The sequence below is a fragment of the Podarcis erhardii genome (assembly GCF_964252035.2).
Source record: "Podarcis erhardii genome assembly, chromosome: 5".
NCBI classification, from domain to species: domain Eukaryota; kingdom Metazoa; phylum Chordata; class Lepidosauria; order Squamata; family Lacertidae; genus Podarcis; species Podarcis erhardii.
In genome coordinates this window covers 8,087,173-8,108,727 of record NC_138509.1, presented here as the reverse complement: position 1 = coordinate 8,108,727, position 21,555 = coordinate 8,087,173, and the positions used below count along the sequence as shown (strand labels likewise).

Genomic DNA, 21,555 nt, shown 5'->3' with positions numbered 1-21,555 from the left:
CTGCAGAGCTGGCAGCCCATTGCCCCTTTTTGAATGCCCTCCCCTGGGGAATATACCCTCAGCCTCCTCTCTTTTCCCTTCTCCCTGGGTGTCTTCCAGGCAGGAGCCTCCCACCACCCTGGTCTCAGATGGAGATGATGTTGCAAGTCATATTCCTACGACCTGACCTTTTTGATGCCATCCAATTGGCTGCCATGACAATAGGAGATGCAGCCAATGTTTGAATCCAAATCCAGTTGTGCTAACCAAGGAATGAAGAACAAAAGGGAATACTCCCAGGGTGGAGACCTGCTCCATCCTGCCGTGAACCACAGAACCATACAAGGTATTGGAAATGATGTCTTCTTCTGTCCAATCATATTTGGAATTTGCTTTGAAGCATTTGTTAGAGGCTAGACGTGGGTGGCGCTGTGGCTTAAACCACAGAGCCTAGGACTTGCTGATCAGAAGGTCGGTGGTTCGAATCCCCGCGACGGGGTGAGCTCCCGTTGCTCGGTTCCTGCTCCTGCCAACTTAGCAGTTCGAAAGCACGCCAAAGTGCAAGTAGATAAATAGGTACTGCTCTGGCGGGAAGGTAAACGGCGTTTCCGTGCGCTGTTCTGGTCCGTCAGAAGCGGCTTAGTCATGCTGGCCACATGACCCGGAAGCTGTACGACGGCTCCCTCGGCCTATAAAGCGAGATGAGCATGCAACCCCAGAGTCGGTCACGATTGGACCTAATGGTCAGGGGTCCCTTTACCTTTACCTTTACCTTTACTTATATAAACCCCAGGCTTCACAGCAAAAATACGCAGACCCTGCTAGTGTCCCTATTTTCCAAGGACAGTCCCAGATTTTCAGAAACTGTTCTGGTTTCTGGTTAGATCCTGCAATATGTCTCACTTTTCCTTAGGACATCCCTATTTTCATCAGAGAAATGTTGGTGGGTATGGAATAGTTTTATTGCGCCATTTCACTTGCTGCCTGAAATCACTCCTGCTGGATCCCATCACACCAGATAGAGGTAAGAAGGTAAAGGTAAAGGCCCCCAGGATGGTTAAGTCCAGTCAAAGGCAACGATGGGGTTGTGGCGCTCATCTCGCTTTCAGGCTGAGGGAGCCGGCGTTTGTCCACAGACAGCTTTCCTGGTCGTGTGGCCAGCATGACTAAGATGCTTCTGGTGCAGTGGAACACCAAAACCAGAGCAGTGCACGGAAACGCTGTTTACCTTCCCACCGCAGCGGTACCTATTTATCTACTTTCACTGGTGTGCTTTCAAACTGCTAGGTAGGCAGGAGCTGGGACAGAACAATGGGAACTCACCCTGTTGTGCGGATTCCAACCATCAACCTTCTGATCAGCAAGCCCAAGAGGTTCAGTGGTTTAGACCAAAGCGCCACCCACATCCCTTACACTAGATAGAACCCTTGGACTGACTCAGTCCTCCTCACCTGCTTTTCCTTCATGGCTTCCTGTTCCTCTGGAACCACCCCCCCCCACTTCCTGCAGCTGCTGCAAAGGCCCCTTCCAGAGCTCTGCCCCCTAACCCCGCTTCTCTGGATCCCTGCTTGCTGAAGCAGAGATCCTGGCCACAACTGCCAAGAAGTCCTTCTAAGGGCTCCCTCTTGCGGACTGTTTTCTTGCCTGACTTGGGACTTTCAATGTGTCCTAGCTCTCCTTTTTCCATTTTTATTGGCCAGAGTGCTGAAAATCTTGCTCTTTGTTCTCTATCTTGTCTGGTGCTTTCCCTACAAATTGTTGCCTCCACACCTACAGGTGTCACACACCCATCTAAGTCTTCTGATTCTCCTTTGGGCTTCTTTTCCAGATAAACTAAACAATCCATTCTGTTGTGTGTGTGTATGTGTTGGCTTACTCAAGGTTAAAATTAATTATCAAATTCCCTCTTTGAAAATAAATAAATATCTATGTATTGTTGCTGAGCTCTTCCCCATTGAAAAATGTGTATTTTTATTCTCGCTGTGTGTGCGATAAAAAAAACCCAATTTAAGACATGTACAAATATATATTACTGCGTAAATCTACCAATATGCACTACCGCCGCTGCTTAAAAATCCAGTTTCACAAGATTCCTAGCACCTATGTATGGGAAACACAGGTGTATTTACAAAGAAGGCTTGCTAACATCATGCCACCACTATCTCCAGCAGCCCTAGAGGTAGGTTATCCCCCCCCCCCAAAAAAAGCCAATTTAACTCTTTTCCATATATCTATACCTACCTAGCAGTTTGAAAGTCAATACATTTGCATGTGCTTAGCAAGATGGGACTGTTGCTTTGACCTACTGGCAATGCAGTTTCCCAGAACCCAAACCACAGTGTGGTAATAAAGTCAACACAGACATTTGTCTTACTCAATACAGCACCTCTGGAGTAAGGAAGAAACAAACTTTATAGGAAGCTGGACTCTGAATGCTACAAGGAACATAAAATGTAATTTATTTTACAACACATTAAAATGACACTTGTGCACAGCACATACATATGAGAAGTAAAAGCATATACTTGACAGACGTGTGGTTGAACACAAATGTTTTGTTTCCTACAAATGTACAGTTTCCATTGTTAAGTTCATGTTGAGTCAGCATATGAGGTATATTTGGCAGTTCCACTTTATTCTGTAGCAGTAAAAACTCATCTGGGGCACTGTATCCAGTTCTGAGCACCACATTTTAAGAAGGTGAGATTGGAATGGGATCGGAGAAGGCAAAGATGGTCAGTGGTGTGGAAAACAAGTCCTGTGAAGAAAGATGGAAGGAGCTTGGGATGTCCGGAGAAGAGAAGGCTGAGGAGGACTCTTGCAGAGGGCAAAGGCGTGACTGTGCTGAGATGGCTTAAGTTAGAGGATAGTTTTGGTTGAGCCTTAGAGGAAACTTCTTAACAGTAAGAGCCATCCAAAAAAAGAAGGATTTGTTGCTCCCTAGAAGTCTTCAAGACAGCCACCTGTTGGAGATATTCCAGCTCTGGATTTCCTGCACTAAGCAGGAGGTTGGCCTACATAACCCCCTCAATGATTTTATGAAGAGTATACAGTGGTACCTCAGGTTACATACGCTTCAGGTTACAGACTGCGCTAACCCAGAAATAGTGCTTCAGGTTAAGAACTTTGCTTCAGGATAAGAACAGAAATCGGGCTCCGGCAGTGCGGCAGCAGCAGGAGGCCCCATTAACTAAAGTGGTGCTTCAGGTTAAGAACAGTTTCGGAACAGGTTAAGGAACAGGTTCAGGTTAAGAACAGACCTCCGGAACGAATTAAGTACTTAACCCGAGGTACCCAGCCCAGTTGGTGTGTGATAGGTAGCTATCCTGTTTTGCTTGTTCACAGACTATTTTCTGTCCATAACTAGACACTGTTTCCTCATTTGTGTACAGTGGTACCTCAGGTTAAGTACTTAATTCGTTCTGGAGATCCGTACTTAACCTGAAACTGTTCTTAACCTGAAGCACCACTTTAGCCAATGGGGCCTCCTCCTGCTGCTGCACCGCCGGAGCACGATTTCTGTTCTCATCCTGAAGCAAAGTTCTTAACCTGAAGCACTATTTCTGGGTTAGCGGAGTCTGTAACCTGAAGCGTATTTAACCTGAAGCGTATATAACCCGAGGTACCACTGTATTTAAATCCTAGATTTATTATTTTGTGTTTCACACTGAAGGATATTATCCCATTTGGCCCTTGCGTGATGCATAATATGCTGGTTTTCACATTTCAAACAAGAGAAGTGCGAGACACCATTTTATTTCTCACCCTTTGCCTTCTCAAAGATGTCTGAATTTCTTCTACATTCACCAGATTCAATAAGTTTACCAACTGACTATGCAATAAATGCAAGATACATCCGAGCCTTTCAAGTCTACCTCAGTGTTTCCCAACCGGTGTTCCGCGGCACACTAGTGTGCCGCAAGACGTTGCCTGGTGTGCCGTGGGAGGGAGGCGGGCGAGAGCGCAAGGCTTGGGGCGGCAGCTGGCAGCGCGGAGCACGGGGCGCCCTTCGGAGGGCTCCGCGTGCTTCGGGCAACAGGCTGCCGCCCCAAGCCTTGCGCGCCCGGCGGGAGCTCCTGCCGGGCGCGCAAGCCTTGCAGACACTCGCCCGAAGCACGGGGAGCCCTCCGGAGGGCTCCCTGTGCTTCGGGCAACAGGCTGCCGCCCCAAGCCTTGCGCGCCCGGCGGGAGCTCCTGCCGGGCGCGCAAGCCTTGCAGACACTCGCCCGAAGCACGGGGAGCCCTCCGGAGGGCTCCCTGTGCTTCGGGCAACAGGCTGCCGCCCCAAGCCTTGCGCGCCCGGCGGGAGCTCCTGCCGGGCGCGCAAGCCTTGCAGACACTCGCCCGAAGCACGGGGAGCCCTCCGGAGGGCTCCCTGTGCTTCGGGCAACAGGCTGCCGCCCCAAGCCTTGCGCGCCCGGTGGGAGCTCCGCGCGGGGCAGACATCTGCAGCTTAGGGAGCCCTGCAGGACTTCCCCGCAGGGCTCTCCAAGCTGCGGATAGCAGCCTGCTGCCCCGCACGAGGGGCGCTCTTAAGCAGAGCGCCCCTCGCGCGGGGCAGACATCTGCAGCTTGGGGAGCCCTGCAGGACTTCCCCGCAGGGCTTTCCAAGCTGCGGATAGCAGCCTGCTGCCCCGCACGAGGGGTGCTCTTAAGCAGAGCGCCCCTTGGGCGGGGCAGACATCTGCAGCTTGGGGAGCCCTGCCGGACTTCCCCGCAGGGCTTTCCAAGCTGCGGATAGCAGCCTGCTGCCCCGCACGAGGGGTGCTCTTAAGCAGAGCGCTCCTTGGGCGGGGCAGACATCTGCAGCTTGGGGAGCCCTGCCGGACTTCCCCGCAGGGCTCTCCGAGCTGCAGATAGCAGCCTGCTGCCCTGCACGAGGGGCGCTCTTAAGCAGAGCGCCCCTCGCGCGGGGCAGACATTCACAGCTTGGAGAGCCCTGCAGGACTTCCCCGCAGGGCTCTCCAAGCTGCGGATAGCAGCCTGCTGCCCCGGACCTGTCCTGAAGGCTTGCAGCGGGAGGAGGGCTTTCCTCCCCACCGCCAACATTCAGAATGCTGTTCTGAATGTTGGCGGTGGGGAGGAAAAACCCTCCTCCCACCGCAAGCCCCGGGAAGAGAGGAGAAGCTGTGCGCCTTCTCTTCTGTTCCCGGACCTCCCACCGCAAGCCTTCAGGACAGGTCCCAGAACAGAGGGGAAGGCGTGCAGCTTCTCCTCTCTTCCCGGGGCTTGCGGTGGGAGGAGGGTTTTTCCTCCCCACCGCCAACATTCAGAACAGCATTCTGAATGTTGGCGGTGGGGAGGAAAGCCCTCCTCCCGCCGCAGGCCTTCAGGACAGGTCCGGGAACAGAGGGGAAGGTGCGCAGCTTCTCCTCTGTTCCCAGGGCTTGCGGTGGGAGGAGGGTTCCCCGCTGTCCCGGAGATTTCCCTATGGGCTTTCGTCTTGCGAAGCAAGCCCATAGGGAAATTCGTCTTGCGAAGCCGCTAAAAAATCGGAAAACCCTTTCATCTTGCGGGTTTTTCGTTTAGCGAGGCATTCGTCTTGCGGGGCACCACTGTACTTTATATATAGTCAATATAGGCACAGAGTTAATTTTTTAAACATTTTCTAATGGTGGTGTGCCTCGAGATTTTTTTCATGAAACAAGTGTGCCTTTGCCCAAAAAAGGTTGGGAAACACTGGTCTACCTCGCTGAGAAGGACATAGCTGGTGAGAGATACAGGATCTTTCAGTGCTCAAGAGGCTAAGCCAAAATCTCCATGCTCAGAGACATTTGAGATAAGCATAGAACAATTCAGAAATCCTCGTTAAATATCTGATGCAGAAGCAAATACCTACAGAGCACCCTTTGTAAATAGATTGTTCGTATAATGATAATGTGGGTTGATGTACACATCTAAGCAAATCTAGGGGACAATTTTTCAGATGGTGTTAATTGTGGATCTGCATGATAAAAACTGGATGTATTTACAATTTTGTCATCAGCTTCCTTTCCAAGCTACATGATTAGTATTCAGAGACTCAAAAGCACTAAGAGCTGCTGTTCCCTGCAGGACACACATTAATTAAAACAGTATGTGTGCTCCATGCAACAATTCTTCCACCATATCACCTTGAAGTCTCAGAAAGTATTTTCCTGGCCACAGCTTGATCATTCAAGTCACTTTATCCCAGTGTTGACAGCTTTACAGGGATAGGAGGTTAAAACAAGGGTGTCCAAACGTTTTTCAAAGAGGGTCAGATTTGATGAAGTGAACATGTGTGTTGACCTTTTTTTAGGGTTGAAGTTCTTGAGCGTTTTTTGGGGGATTGAGGTTGTTGAGCTTCTTTTTGGATTTCCCCCCAAAGTTGTTGAGCTAAGGATTGAAATAAACTGTCGCAGGGGCCAGATTAACCAGATTTTTTTCAATCAACCCAGGGACACTTTTTTTGTTCTTTTGAAGCCGAGTAGCAACAGGGAGTCAGTAGTGGGATAGTGAGGCAAAAGACCCTGGGCCCAAGCACACATGCATATTATATAAAGGTGCAAAGCCCTTCTTTCGCACCCTGTGAAACATAAATGCGCAGAGTTTTTTTTAAACCTTCCCTGATCTCCTTCCCCCTTCTCCCTTTGTTTTGACAGATCAGGGGAGCCTCGGGAGTCAAAGGTGGGCGGCTGTTGCCCAGGGACCAATCTGGTAGCGCAGTTGGCTCTGGCTGGTTTCAGGAGATGCTCGCTGCCGTGGAGCAGGAAAAATGGCGGGCGCTATGGCAGCGAGCAGCTCCTGAAACCAGCCAGAGCCAACTGCACTAACAGGCTGCTAAAGCTGCCACTGCCACGTTTCCTGGGACAGATTTGTAAATCTGGGGACATTCCGGGGACAGAATTTGTCTGGGGACAGATTTGCAAATCCAGGGACTGTCCCAGGGAACCGGGGACGTCAGGTAACCCTAGATTAACCCAACCTGCAGGCCGGATTAGGCCCCCGGGCCGGACTTTGGACATGCCTGGGTTAAAATAAATACAGTCAGACCTTGGAAGTCAAACAGAATCCATTCTGGAAGTTCAACTTCCAAAACGTTCAAAAACCAAAGCGCAGCTTCTGAAGGTCCTGCAGCCAATCAGAAGCCATGGAAGCCCCATCAGATGTTCGGCTTCCAAAAATAGTTCGCAAACCGGAACAGTCACTTCCGGGTTTGTGACATTCGGGAGCCAAAACGTTCAAGAACTAAGCTGTTTGAAAACCAAGATATGACTTTAAATGTCTGAATTCCTTTCAGGATATACAAATGCAACAAAGGTTTTTTTTTAAAAAAAAATAATAAGAAGAAAATCTATGTATACTTGGCTTGCAGCTTCTGCATGGACACCTTGAAGACTGATAGAAGGCTACACATATGAGCTACTACAGTGGTGCCCCGCAAGACGAACGCCTCGCAAGACGGAAAACCCGCTAGACGAAAGGGTTTTCCGTTTTGGAGGCGCTTCGCAAAACGAATTTCCCTATGGGTTTGCTTCGCAAGACGAAAATGTCTTGCGAGTTCCTGTGGGGTTTTTTCCCTCCCCCCCCCTTCCTAAGCCCTAAGCCGCTTATCAGCTGATCCGCTAAAAGCCGCTAAACCGCTAATAGTGCTAATCCGCTAAACTGTCAATGGGCTTGCTTCGCAAGACGAAAAAACCGCTATACGAAGAGCCTCACGGAACGGATTAATTTCGTCTTGCGAGGCACCACTGTAATCTATCCTATGCTTCATCTGCTTCCATGTAGCTCAGGTCGCCTCTTTTGTACGCGTGATTCATAGAGCTAAGCGTTCAACTTGCTCACTTTGCTGGATGTGAAACCTCTGGTGAGATTGCAAAAAAGAGCAGGTGTTCTGGCTTAAGATAACTGGGTAAGTAACTAAGCAAGTGATTATCCCAGAACTGACATTGGCACTCCTTTCCATTTTCTGAGCAGGGCTGGCGAATCCCAGATGTTACAACCCCCCGGTGGAAAAACTGTTTGTGCCAGCGCCATAAATGGGGGAATAACTGGATACCTTTCGCTGAAATACTGGTATAATGGGCTATGGCAGTTGGCCCTTGGCAAGAAATTGGCACAAGAATGCAGGGAAGCTTCCAGTAGTGGTGGGGGGACCAACTCTGTCAACTCAGTGGTGACCTGGCACCTGTTTCTCTGCTTTGTTAATAAAGACGGATTTTGACAGGAGAACTCTCAGCTTCCTTCTCATTTTGATGTTTCTTGATAGTCTGTAACTTCTGGTGTTTCTGTAGTGAGTCTTTTATCAGTTTCTCTTTCTGAATTTTATAGAGTGACTCTCTTCTTGTCGCTTCTTCATTATGGTTTTTAAAAATGACAATAAAAACAGTTTAAAAAGAAAAGACTAGTTGCAGATGAGACGGAACAAACATCTCCCTTGGGAATATGATTCAGCTCCTCGTGTTCTGATAACAGATTATAGCTTCACATTCCGTATACCTGAGAGTAAGACCCCTTGAATTCAGTAGGACTTGCATCCGAGTGGACACGGTTAGGATTGGACTGTAAATGATGTTTCAAATTTAGGAATACCCCCCTCTACTCAGGTATCTCAAGGCTTCTGGTCATAGATATTTATAGTGTCTATTGACTTAGGGTATCTTAAAATACTTTTTAAAAGGATGTGGCATGACTGGCATTCTGGAGAAAGGTTATATAAACAGATGAGTAAAGTTGAGTGGCCTCTACAGGTCTTCAAAGTAAAACGTATTTCACTCAATGACTTAAAATAAGATGACTGCCTGGGATTTTTAACAAGCTAGAATATGCCTCAGAATCTTCTGCAACATGCACTGATTCCACAGCAGAAACGGCAGTGGCTAATAATGTATGCTAAGTAGGAAATCTGAAAAACACTTCTCTGTGTATATTAGTTTTATACATGTTATCAGTTATATACTGCAGGCTAATATTCTGATGCTTAAAGGAATGAACAGTGCAAGTGGCACGATATATCATTTATCTGCTTCTGTCAGTATGTGTTCCAACAAATATCCAAAAGTTGGCAAATTTTGTCAAAAATGTGTCACAGCACGGTATCATAGCACAAACAATGTTCTAGCAGTGCAATCATATGTATATCTAATTAGAAATAAGTGTCACTGGCTTCCGTGGGACTTACTCACTTATAAGCATGTATGGCAGCCTTATTTTGGTGAATGCATAACTAGAGTATGTCAGGCGGCGTCCCAAAATTGTCCCCTGGACCAAGGACTAGATCTGGGGGAGCCGGATGGCACCTGTGGGTACATTGCTGCCCTTGACGGCTTCCTCTGGTGCCCGTGAAGCCTCTGAGAGTCTCACTCCCTGCTCAATGTCCCCTTTGTTAAGAAGTGGTGAGAGTAGCTTACCACCACTTGAGAAGGAGGAAGGTGGGAGACTTAGGTTCTTCCCAACTTTGTGTTTCAGCTCTATGGGCTGGATTCAACTAAGCAGGTGGGAGCCAGTGCCCCACAAGTCCAAACAGGATCGCCCTCTTCCTCCCTTGCTCCCCCCCAGCTGGCTCCAGGGGTCTAGAGAATACCCAGAACAACAGATGGACGGAGGAGAGGGGAGATTGTACCCACAAGCAAGTGGAAATGCTTGTTTGATGGCACGATTGAAGGCTTCCCCAGCACAGTGCTTTTCAAAACTCTGATTGGGACCACAGAAGCTGGATTTAAGCTGGAGTGACCAAGAGGGAATGTTATGTTTATAGAATCATAAAACTGTAGAGTTTGAGGGGACTCCAACCGTCATCCAGTCTGCAATCCTGCCTACAGCTATCCCTGGGGCTCGAACCTCCAACCTTCTGGTTAACAGCCAGGCACACTCACCCACTGCGCCACAGAAGGGCCATTATGGTAGACCCACACCAGGATTTCAGAATGCTTACGCTAAGCACAGATTGAAAACTTGACAATGGAACAGTGAGTGCAAAGAAAACTGAGTGTGAACACAGCCTTGATGTACACACAATAGATGGACACGGCAAGGGGAATTTTACAAGGAAGAACACCAGCCTGCATGCAGCTGAACTCTATAATAAACAGGCCTGCCATACGCCCAGGATTTCAAAGGTGGAATTGACATCCGGTGTGTGTGTGTGTGTGTGTGTGTGTGTGTGTGTGTGTGTGTGGAGATTTCTGAAAGGCAGTGCTTGGCCCTGGATCTTAGGCAAGTCAAGATCTTGTCTGAAAAAAGCTCAACAGCATTTGGGTTTTCCTAAAATAAGCCAAACAACTTTTGAGGTGTCCTGGTTTTTTACTTTTTGAAATATGGCAACCCTAACAATAAACCAGTTCTTCTGCAAAGTTCAGCCTAAATCAAGTTCTTATTTCTTAGAGTCCCGGGTCTCTGATCCTCACCACTGCCTTGTGTGAACTGCCTGTGTCCCACAGCACACCAAACAAACCTCTAGAGTTGCAAACATAGCAAGTCTTCTCTTTAAGAAACCCCTCATAAAGGTCCAATGAACTCCAGGGCTCCTGATAACACAATTTGGAAACCTAATATAATGATCTTGATCTATGAGAATGATTGAAGTGGGACGTAACTGAAAAACGATTCATCACACTACTAAAAATCTCAGATATATGTTTGTTTTCTGTTGAAGTTACACTGAAAGAGCAGTAGTTGTGGCAAGTATCCAAACTCAGCTAGACCCCAGTTCTGCAGCTACAACACTGATTTGCTTTGTTTGCTTCATGTAAATGCAAAAATTTCACCATTAACATAATTAGACAAAGTAGTAACTTTTGGATAAATAACTCCTATCTCGAAAGGAGTTGTTTTAAAATCGGTGTAGAAAAATTAGTGTAATGGATCCTGTACAAATGATTTCACCTATATATGCATATATATAGTAACAAATGAGTGAATATATATTCTTTACCTGGGAGATGATTCTCATGTGCAAATTGAAATAGGGCAGTTTAAATGCATTTTACTCTGGTCTTCATAATCTGGGTAAAAAGTGTGTGACAGTCTGAACAAGCGAGACTTTGCTTCCTCTTTTGGCTCTTCCATGTTTGCTGAGTGCTATGTAAAAGCTTTCGTACATGGCTGATTCATAAGCATTGTAGTTGTTGGGAAGAAGAGTTTCTTTGAATTTACATTCGTCTTGAAAAGTTGCCTGAATAGAAAAAAGAAAGAAACACAGTGTGATTGCAACATCTGCTCACATTCGTCATTACATGTTGCCTGTACAGTTCCCTTCATTTCTGGAATAGCACCTTTAATCTGTTTTGCTTCATATTGTTTCAAGGTGTATACATTAAATACAGGTAGATAGATAGATGAACTGATGCGAATGTATACATTAATTAAATAAATGGGTGTGTGTGAATGAGAGAAAGGTAAACGGCCAGTTCCTGTGGTCCATGCCTTTATTGCTACTCTCCTGAAAATACTCCTTCCAAACAGAGAAGGTAGAAATAGCAAAAATGATATTCTGACAGGAGTGCAGGTGTGTTCTTTCCAAGGCAGAATAGAATGGTAAAATTACTTCCCTTGATTTGAACGCTATACTTCTGTTGATGCAGAAGTATCAGCAAGGAGCAAGACGGTCTGAGCATAATACACCAATCCTGGTCTGACTGTACTGGCTACCGATTAGTTTCCGGGCTCAATTCAAAGTCCTGGTTTTGACCTATAAAGCCTTAAATGGCTCAGGACCGTAATACCTTAAGGACTGCCTCTTTCCATATGAACCTACCAGGACCATGAGATCATCTTCTGCGGCTCTTCTTTGTGTGCCTCCTCCTCGAGAGCTCAGGAGGGTGGCAACAAGAAAACGGGCCTTCTCTGCAGTGGCTCCCCGTCTGTGGAATGCTCTCCCCAGGAAAGTTCACCTGGCGCCTTCACTATACATCTTTAGGCGCCAGGCAAAAACATTCCTCTTCAACCAGGCCTTTTCAGGGGGGAGGGGGCGAGATATGGTTTTTGTTTTGATTTTATGTAAGTGATTTTTAATGTGAACCGCCCTGAGACCTTCGGGTATAGGGCAGTATAGAAATAGAAATAATAATAATAATAATAATAATAATAATAATAATAATAATAATAATAATGAAAAAACTGGCAAGCGAGGTGTTCCCCATCTTATATTGACACAGCTGGTTATTCCTAAGTGCAGAGCCTTACATTTGTCCCTATTGACATTCATTTTGTTAGCTTGGGTCCAATTCTCCAGTCTGCTAAGGTCATTTTTCGAACCCTGATTCTGCCTTCTGAGGCATTAGCTACCCCTCCCAGTTTGCTGTCACCTGCAAATTTGCTGAGCATCCCCTCAATTCCTCCATCCAGGTTGTTTATAAAGACATTGAACGACAATGGGCCCAAGACAGAACCCTGTGGCACCCCACTTGTCACTTTTGTTTGTTTAAATCAGAAGAAAGGAAGCCAAAACAACCAGTGTCAGGGTTGCTGGGACCTGGGATGCCCATGCTAGCTCAGGTGCCAATCCTGGGCCTCTTTGCCACTGCCCCCGTCCAGAGGCACACCTAGGGTCCTTTGCACCCTTGGCAAGATCTGTTTCTGTTTCCATTTCTGCCATGGTGCAAGCAGCATGGGAAACTTCTGTTGGGAAACTGTACGTGCAGCTACTCACACAGAGTCAGCTAAGGTTTGGCAGGCAGCCAGAAGGCAATCTGAAGGAGTGAGTCTGCCTGGTGATAACAGAGGCATGGAGACAGCTCCATGATTGGTCAAGCTCTTTCAAGGGAGCCTACTAACTGGGATGTGTTCAGAGCTCAGTGGTTCAGTGTGTCAGTGAGTGTAGGAGTTGTGAGTTGTGTCAGAGAGAGCTAGCAAAAGATCCTGTAAATAGTCCACTGTATATAATAAACACCTAACTACAAGTTCCTGGTCCCTGCTTCGTCTATCCTGTCTGCAGCCAAGCTGCTAATTGCTTCTGTGGATTCTGCGTGTACTCTGCTAGGTCTGGCTAAGGTCCTGCGACTAGTCAGAAAGTTGCAAAACAGCAAATAGGTTTTGCCAATAGCTTCTCCTGCCGTGGCAGCCGCAGCCAGCGGCATAAGAAGCCTCTCGGGCTCCTGGGGCAACATGCCCAAGGGTGGGGCGAACCGCCCATAGGGCGGGGCGCAGCACCCATAGGGAGAGGGCACGGGGCGCCCATGGTTACAGCGCCCTTAGAGAGGGACGGGACAGGACACCTGGTGCCCTTAGGGACGGGGCGTGCCGCGGGGCCTCAGCCACCCTACAGCCTGGGGGGGGGGAGGCAGTGGGCGGACAGTGTGGAGCTTGCGGGCACTGAGATGTGTACCTCATGCGCACTGCAGGCCCGCCATTTTGTCACCTCCTGTCAGGGTGACACCAGGGCTGGACTGCACCCCCTGCACCCCCCTTCCTACGCCCCTGGCCACAACGCATCACCACACGCATATATGTGGTACACTCCACAATCTGTTTGAGATTCCTGCATTGTTGGGGGGTTGGACTTGATGACCTCTGGGGTACCCGGGCCTGCACCCCTAAGCAGCGGCCAGTTTTGCCACTCCCTTGGTACACCTCTGCCCCCATCAGCTCCCATTCTCTGGTTGAACATTTGGAGTTAGGGCCCTGGATTTGAGCCTTAGCTGTAGCACTGCCTGCGTGTTGTATGATGGTGTGGAAAATATTTTATGCATATTGTATGCCATGCTGGTGGTGACAAAAGCTACTGGGAGGGCCTTTTATTGGAAATGTAATAGATAGTAATTAAATGTTAAGAAAAACCTGTTCAGAAGTCCCAATAACTTTTTGAGCACGGAAGACCATGGTAGTATACCATAGAACAGACATGTTCAACCGGTCAGCCACGATCGATTGGTAGATTGCCGGGGTGCCCCTTGTTGATTGCGGGATTATAAAAAAATATTGCCTGGGTTCTCCTGACAGGATTGTTCCAACAACTCTTGCCTATCCTTCCTGAAAAAAGCTCAACAACTCTGGGCAATGCTGCCCCCAAAAGACTCTTGGCAATGGCAATGGGTAGATCACTGCCAGTTTTATTATACTGGGAGTAGATTGCAGTCTCTAGAGGGTTGGACCTGCCGTAGAATAAATCAGAAAACGGTGGCTTCGTGTATTCCGTTGCCCATGTAAATTAACGGTTCCCGTGAGTGCAATAGGCAGACCAATGGTTGGCTCAGGGATAGTGTTATGTACTGAGTTGAATAGGATCCAAAATGCAGCAGTCTGATTGGTCCTAGAACAATAGGATTCAGAATGCAGCAGTCTGATTGGTCCTAGAACAATAGGATTCAGAATGCAGCAGTCTGATTGGTCCTAGAACAATAGGATTCAGAATGCAGCAGTCTGATTGGTCCTAGAACAATAGGATTCAGAATGCAGCAGTCTGATTTATCCTAGAACAATGCAGCAGTATGATTGGTCCGCAGGAACCACCCAATCCAGCTCCAGGTAGAAGTGAATCCGTAACCTGATTGGCCTACAGGGGAATCCCACAATTAGCCAATCACATGCAGCCCATTGTGTAAATAATGTATATAAAGCAGATACTGTGGGGGAACTTTCATTCCTCCTCACCACTATGAGCTGAATAAAGAGCATGAAATCCACTCTCGACTCTGAGTATATTTCAGATAGGCAACCTAAGGCCCATGGGCCACAAGCAGCCCACGGGGGTTGTTTAACCGGCCCATAAGCTGCCCCCGAACTGAGCCGCCCGCTTGGAGAGTCCCCGCCCACTGCGCTAAACCAGCGCAGCACAGTGCAGAGCGGGGACTCGCTTCCGTGGCGCTGGAAATCGCGTCTGCGCATGCTCAGATGCCGAATATCACGTCTGCACAGATGCAGACCCTGGAAATCGTGGCTGCGTGTGCTCACACATGCGCACGATCTGGCCCACGGAGGGATCGCCAATGGGATGAACCAGGCGAGGTAAACCTTGCCAACCCCTGTTGGCTAATACAGCCAACAAGGTAACTTGCATGTGTGAATCAGTGATCATAGCTGTAACGTCACAGATAAAATTCTGTATCTCCTGATGGCTGGGTGAGTACCATAGATTAAAAACACACCAACACCAGTTTCCTTTGAGCAGCAGGTTCCCGCTATGTATCACAAATATGTTTTGATACTCCCCATGGTTTTGAAAGTGGGTTTTTAAGTGGCATTGGTGGCCGCTGTTTGAGAAACAGCTCACACATGCAGCTCTGATTCATCATTTGTACAGTAAAAGCCATCAACATACAGAGATGGGAAAACTGCTTACAAGGCTACATGAGAATCAGTCCTAAAGTTACACAGGCTATATCTTGCACAATAAATACAGTTACCGTATTTTTTGCTCTATAAGATGCACCAGACCACAAGACACACCTAGTTTTTGGAGGAGGAAAACAAGGAAAAAAATATTCTGAATCTCAGAAGCCAGAACAGCAAGAGGGATCACTGTGCAGTGAAAGCAGCAATCCCTCTTGCTGTTCTGGCTTCTGGGATAGCTGCGCAGCCTGCATTCGCTCCATAAGACGCACACACACATTTCCCCTTACTTTTTAGGAGGGAAAAAGTGAGTCTTATAGAGCAAAAAATACGGTAATTTGGACCAACTAATCTCATACATTTTGGAATGCCAGTGAATGCAGATCTTGACAGGAAGTGATACTTTTTCAAAGGTGGAAATATTCAAGATTTCTCAGTAAAACGCATAGCAACGTATTAGCATTCCCTTGACTGAAAACCAGATTGTAAGACTACTCACCGTGCCGTATAATTTCCCTTTGCTGTTCATTGCAATAAAGAGTGCACTTTTGACACCAAACAGACTAACCACACCTCTCTCTACTGTTGATATTTCCAAGAGACCTAAAGAAGCAGACAGATAGAGACTGAAAGCCGCTTTTTTCATAGCTGCTGAAAGAACATTATTAAATATAGAAACCCCTATTTTTAAAAGTTATACAAAATTTAATAGAAAACAATAACTTTTGTGCAACAGATTTTTCATCTTAAGAAACTGTACTCTAAAACCAAATTTTAAAAAATCAGAAATAGGCTGGTCCACAAATAAATGCATTTTAGTCGATCTGCCTATTATAAGTGAATAATCAGTTAGATGAGGAATTAAATCATTTGCATCTGCAATCCTCTGCACACTTACCTGAGAAAGCAAGTCCTACTGAAAGGAATGGAGCTTCCTTCTGAGTAGACATATATAGGATTGCACTGTGAATTTAGAACCCGACAGTTAAGCACCTTCATTTCTCATTGATTTCAAGGGGGAGGCCTAAGCTTAATTCTTAATCAAAGGAACACACATATGTTTAAGTGTGGCTGGACTGTGCACTAAATCACCATCCTATTTTAATTCTAGTTCTTTTCTGTGCGTCTATACAAGAGTGTGCCACACACCAGAGGGCAATTCCACTTAGAAGAGACCCCAAAACAACACATTGAAGACTGAGCGTGAATAGTGCTAACAGAATGCTAACCGCCTCCTATTCCTGCATTTCAGGGGTTGGGCTAGATGACCCTTGGGGTCCCTTCCGACTCTACAATTCTACAATTCTATTATTGGAAGAGGAGGCTGAAAATTTGGGAAGAGAGGGAATGGAACGGAATGGCTGGGAAGGAGAAGAAGAAGAAGAGAGCCAGAGAGAGAGAGAGGGAGAGAGAGAGAAAGCACAATCTCATTGTCTGGCTAGGTAATTTCCGGGTTCTCACTGAGAAACTATTCTTAAATATTCCCAGGGATGGAAGTGAGAGTTGCCCATAGAAATCAATGGAGTAATTCAATATTTTAACATAACTGAAGCTGGGCAGCAGTGTAACCCCCCCCCCCAAAAAAAACCCAGCCCAGTTGGTGTGTGATAGGTAGCTATCCTGTTTGGTTTGTTCACAGGCTATTTTCTGTCCATAACTAGACACTGTTTCCTCATTTGTGTATTGCCTTTTGAGCAACATTTTAAAAAATGTCTGCATGTACATAAATGTACACGTTCTTTAGGTTTCTGCCCCTTCTTCCAGGTCTCTAGATGTAAAAGCGCTCCATGTGTGTGCATCTTATCTCTAGTACACAAGTACACACAGACATTCAGACTACCAGCACACTGGTTTTCCTTCCATTCCCCCTCCCAAGCCATCTGTCCAGACAGTAAATGTGGCTCAATGTGTTTGAGTGGCAGATTTCCTGCTAGTGCAGTCAGATCCATTGTGAGGTAAAAGATTATTTTTTTGCATTCTTAATTTGTTAAAAGAAAGAAGGAAATGATTGTTCTCAATCTAGTAGCACATCTGATACAGGACATATTGTCCCAGAACATATACCGTATTTTTTGCTCCATAAGACTCACTTTTTCTCTCCTAAAAAGTAAGGGGAAATGTGTGTGCGTCTTATGGAGCGAATGCAGGCTGCACAGCTATCACTGAAGCCAGAACAGCAAGAGGGATCGTTGCGCAGTGATCCCTCTTGCTGTTCTGGCTTCTGAGATTCAGAATATTTTTTTTTCTTGTTTTCCTCCTCCAAAAACTAGTTGCGTCTTATGGTCTGGTGCGTCTTATAGAGCGAAAAATACGGTACATACTCTATCCAGCAGGAGGTACGAAATGGAAGGCTTAAGCAGTGATTTCTTGGTGTGATAATAGGTGCTTTAATGAACAAATATCCCTCTCTTTATCTGTGGTGATGCTGTCGTAATGTAATTGCTGGTTGAGAGCCAGCAAGCCCCGCCTTCTCTGCATTTTTGGCAAGCTCAAAACCTGCAGCAATGCATTTAAAACAAACCATAAATATAATTCCCACTCAGCTCTTCGAATTCCAACCCTCTGAACTGTGATCTCCACAATGCAGATCACAAAATGAATGATGAAGTCATTTTCTATACTTCGTAACCAATTGCTGGCATTATTTTTCAAAGCAGTCTTTTAATTTTCTGGATTAAAATCAACAACCTATATTCTTGCCATGAAAGCCGTCTTTTAAGATTTCTCAGTATTCCCAACTTTTCCCCAAACATCCCGTACATACAGGCTGCAAGTCCATCTACCTGCAAAAAAGGGGGGCAGGGGAGAAACAGGAAGAGCATCTTAAAAAGAAAGAGAGAGAGAGAGAGAGAGAAAGATCCCAACCTCTTTGCTTTTTCAAGGCTGTAAAGTCAAACCAACTAAAAATAAGTTGGTATCTAATTTTGTCCAAGTATTCAGGACATGTTTCAGCCTGGAGGTTTTGGGTGCTGATTGATCCTGAAACATTTAAAAAGGCCACAGAAGTACTTAAGACTAATAATAATAAGTAGTAGCTTTCAGGTTCTAGGTAGGGTGTTAGAAATCAAGTCAAAAAGTGATATCAATTCCACCATTTTGCATTGTGATGCAGTTTGCAACTCACTGTATTGGTTTTCAGCATGAATACCACTTATCTGTCCATCTGGAAATATCTGGAGATGAAACCCAATGCCCACGTTGCAGTAAAGCCTCCGCCGCCTCTTGATTCCTAGCAAATAGTCAGTCTCCCAGTTGACTTCAGATTTCTCCCCTGACATTCCAGCAAGGGACCTGGATAAGATAGACTCCCATCCTCTGTCCAACAGGGTGCCATTTGTTCTGACGACAACTGGGTAGGAAAAGAGAATCTCAGCCAGAAAGCCCAGGAGAACAAAAGCAGGGAACGTCAAGTGAATGCTGGCTTCGTAGGACATAGTGATGAGAAGCCTTTGTGCAATAGCCATCCGTTCACCTCCTGGGCACGTGGTCAGAATTAATGGCCCTAAAAATACCACCCTTCTTGTTTTTCTCCCTTCAGCATGGTGGCAGTGGCTTATTTTTGGAAAGCAGAGGAAGATTTTGGACATGAAACTAAAGCCCAAGAGCAGTTGGGTCAGGGAGAGAACGAGAAGCCTGGTGGGGACCATGTTTTGAATGCTTCCTGCTCTCCAGTCGGCAGCATTCTATATTTAATTGATCTATCGTTATGTTAAAAGGGAGACCCCACCCTGCAGTAGGGGGGGTGGCATCAGTGTTCTGCCTAAGGGTTACATCCGTGTAACCCTTAATCAGCGGAAGCTCCTCTGTTGAGTAAAGTGGGGTATAGCCCTACAAAGATTCTAGTCCCCCCAAACCTCCGCAGCCATGGTCCAGTCTCTTGCCGCTCAGGCATTACAGTGTATTAAAGCATTTCCCGGACTGAGAGGCTTCCTCAATATTTCTGCCCATCTTCTCTGCTTAGCTGATCAAAATAATCAACCTTGAGATGTAGGCTGACAGTGAGTCGCCCAAGGCAGCTTCACAGATGAGCTGAGATTTAGGCTTTCAGCACCGTTTCCCATCTGTAGAGGCAGGAGAGCTATTAGGATGATAATAATTGGAAATTCCAATAGGTTTCCAGACAGCACTGGGGGATTTCCCAGCTGATATGACTGATGCTCCTGTCAAAGCCCCAGCCATCCTCTGGAACACCCGAATGGCTCGGGCTGTTGACACCATTGCCCCGAGTGCCTTCTCCCACTTTGTGGAGTCCCCTTGGCTCCCTGGTATAATCCAGAGTTTAGGGCAAGGAAACAAGCTGGGAGACGGCTCAAAGCTGAGTGGAGAAAACTCCAGCCGAATGCAATTGAACACTGCTGAGGGCTTCACTTGTGGCAGTGGAGGCAGTAAAGAAGGCATATTCCATTGCTCAATATGCCATCTGGCAGAGCTTTCAAGGGAGTGAGGGGCTTCTTACAGTCTGGCCTGGAGGTGGTGGGACTGACGGTATCTTGCTGCTGTTGTTTTTTTGCAAAGCATTTTGAGGATAAAATCACTTACATCACCAGGACTTGACTCCATTGTTACAGCAGGTGAATCTTGAGAGGCAAAATGAGAACGGGCCTTTTCTGTGGTGGCTCCCTGTTGGTGGAATACTCTCCCCTGGGAGGCTCACTTGAAGCCTTTGCTACATATCTTTTAGATCCAGGCAAAAACATTATTATTATTTATTAAGTTTGTATGCCACCCTTCATCAGAAGATCTCAGGGTGGTTCATAACATAAAAATACAAGATAAAACATAAAACATTCCTCTTCTCCCAGGTTTTGACAAATCTATAATTATTATTATTATTATTATTATTTATTATTTATACCCCGCCCATCTGACTGGGCCTCCCCAGCCACTCTGGGCGGCTTCCATAGAAACCAAAAATACAGTAAAATATCACACGTTAAAAACTTCCCTTTTAATAAGCATTTTTCATTAATTTTTGGTAAATCGCTTGTCTAGCATAACGAGACCCCCATGCTGCTTCTGAAACTCACTGTTCCTAAGCTGATTTTTCAACAGAACAGGCTAGATTTCAAAATGGTCTCCAAGATGGTTTGAACCAGTGCTTCTGTTTCTATGGCAGTATAGGAGGATCTTGAGAGTAGAAACTCAGCGACTTAATTGGGGGTTTGGGGAGTGTATAAAAACAACAATACACATAACAAATGGGTCCCACAATATCCGTTCATTTAATCAATTTTGAAGCCCCCATATAATATCAGTAAACCATATTAGTGCTTTGAGGTTGTCTTGCCCTATAAAATATTTGAATTACAGAACTGAATTTGAATTTAAATTTGGAAACAGAACAATGTTTTGAATTTTTCTTTGTCACTTACAAATTAAATGTTATGCTGGCTGAAATTTATATCTATCTATCTATCATCTATCTATCTATCATCTATCAATCTATCTATCATCTATCTATCTATCATCTATCTATCTATCTATCTATCTATCTATCTATCTATCTATCTATCATCTATCTCTAACTAACTAACTATTTAACTATCATCTATCTATCTATCTATCTATCTATCTATCTCTATCATTTCTGTCTATCATCTGTCAAACTGAGTCCCAATGTTTTTTGTCTGGTTTGCATGACTTATAGGCTAATATGAGATATATCAGATTAAAATGCAATGCAATGGCTATAGGGCTACCATATGTCCAGAATTTTTCCAGACATACCCAGGATTCGGCTGTATGGCAACCCATATTGGAAGTGCCATTTTTGGCAATTTCTGGGGGGAAAGCTCAATTTCTGGGGAGAAACCTCGGGGAAAAAGGATCAACAACTTTGCCTTAAAAAGCTTTCTGAAATGTGACAACCCTAACTTATGAAGATGTTTAATATGCCACAAAAGCTTTTAAGAAAGAAGTAGTCAATGCACAGAAGGACGGAACAATTAAAGGGAATAATCCACATTTACACAGGTAGCACCAAAGAAGCATTTCTGCATGGTAATTGTACTTTCTTGAACAGCTGGTTTTGCAACCTCACACCATGACATCAAGACAAGCCTGAGGAAAGGATGAAATATTATAAGGATGGGGAGTGAGACCTTTTTTCCGGTACAGCTCATAGGATTAGATAACTGCACTTTGCCATATAGCAGTCTTGATACGATGCAGGAAGGTGTCAGCTTGGTTGCAGAAGGCAGGGGTTCTGATTTCTTCCCAAGTATCGAGTGCCTGGCCGTCTGTTGTTCTGATACTCCGCTCCAGCTCAAAACAATCTGCAGTCAGTTCCTTGATAGTTATGTGGAAGACAAATTTTAACAGTTCCAAAGCTACGGGATGCAAGTAAGT

The 21,555-nt window shown here is 45.9% G+C and overlaps 1 protein-coding gene across 1 annotated transcript; it reads right to left on the bottom strand.

Annotated features, from left to right (window-relative positions):
• Positions 1–2,239: 2,239 nt before the first annotated feature.
• Positions 2,240–19,719, bottom strand: FGF6 (fibroblast growth factor 6). The gene is made up of 4 exons (XM_081861045.1): positions 18,332–19,719; positions 15,707–15,810; positions 10,874–11,113; positions 2,240–2,737 (listed from the first exon to the last, which is right to left on the bottom strand). Exons 1-3 carry the CDS (start codon positions 18,852–18,854, stop codon positions 10,937–10,939), a joined length of 804 nt encoding a protein of 267 aa, XP_081717171.1. The 5' UTR covers positions 18,855–19,719; the 3' UTR covers positions 2,240–2,737; positions 10,874–10,936.
• Positions 19,720–21,555: the final 1,836 nt, after the last annotated feature.

Excerpts from the sequence above, each read along its gene's own strand:
- FGF6 (XM_081861045.1), bottom strand. The coding sequence starts at position 18,854 with ATGGTCCCCACCAGGCTTCTCGTTCTCTCCCTGACCCAACTGCTCTTG. Across the intron at positions 15,811-18,331 it reads TCATGCTGAAAACCAATACA|GTCTCTTGGAAATATCAACA; the intron begins GTGAGTTGCAAA and ends CTGCTTCTTTAG. Across the intron at positions 11,114-15,706 it reads AAGGGAAATTATACGGCACG|GCAACTTTTCAAGACGAATG; the intron begins GTGAGTAGTCTT and ends TTTTCTATTCAG.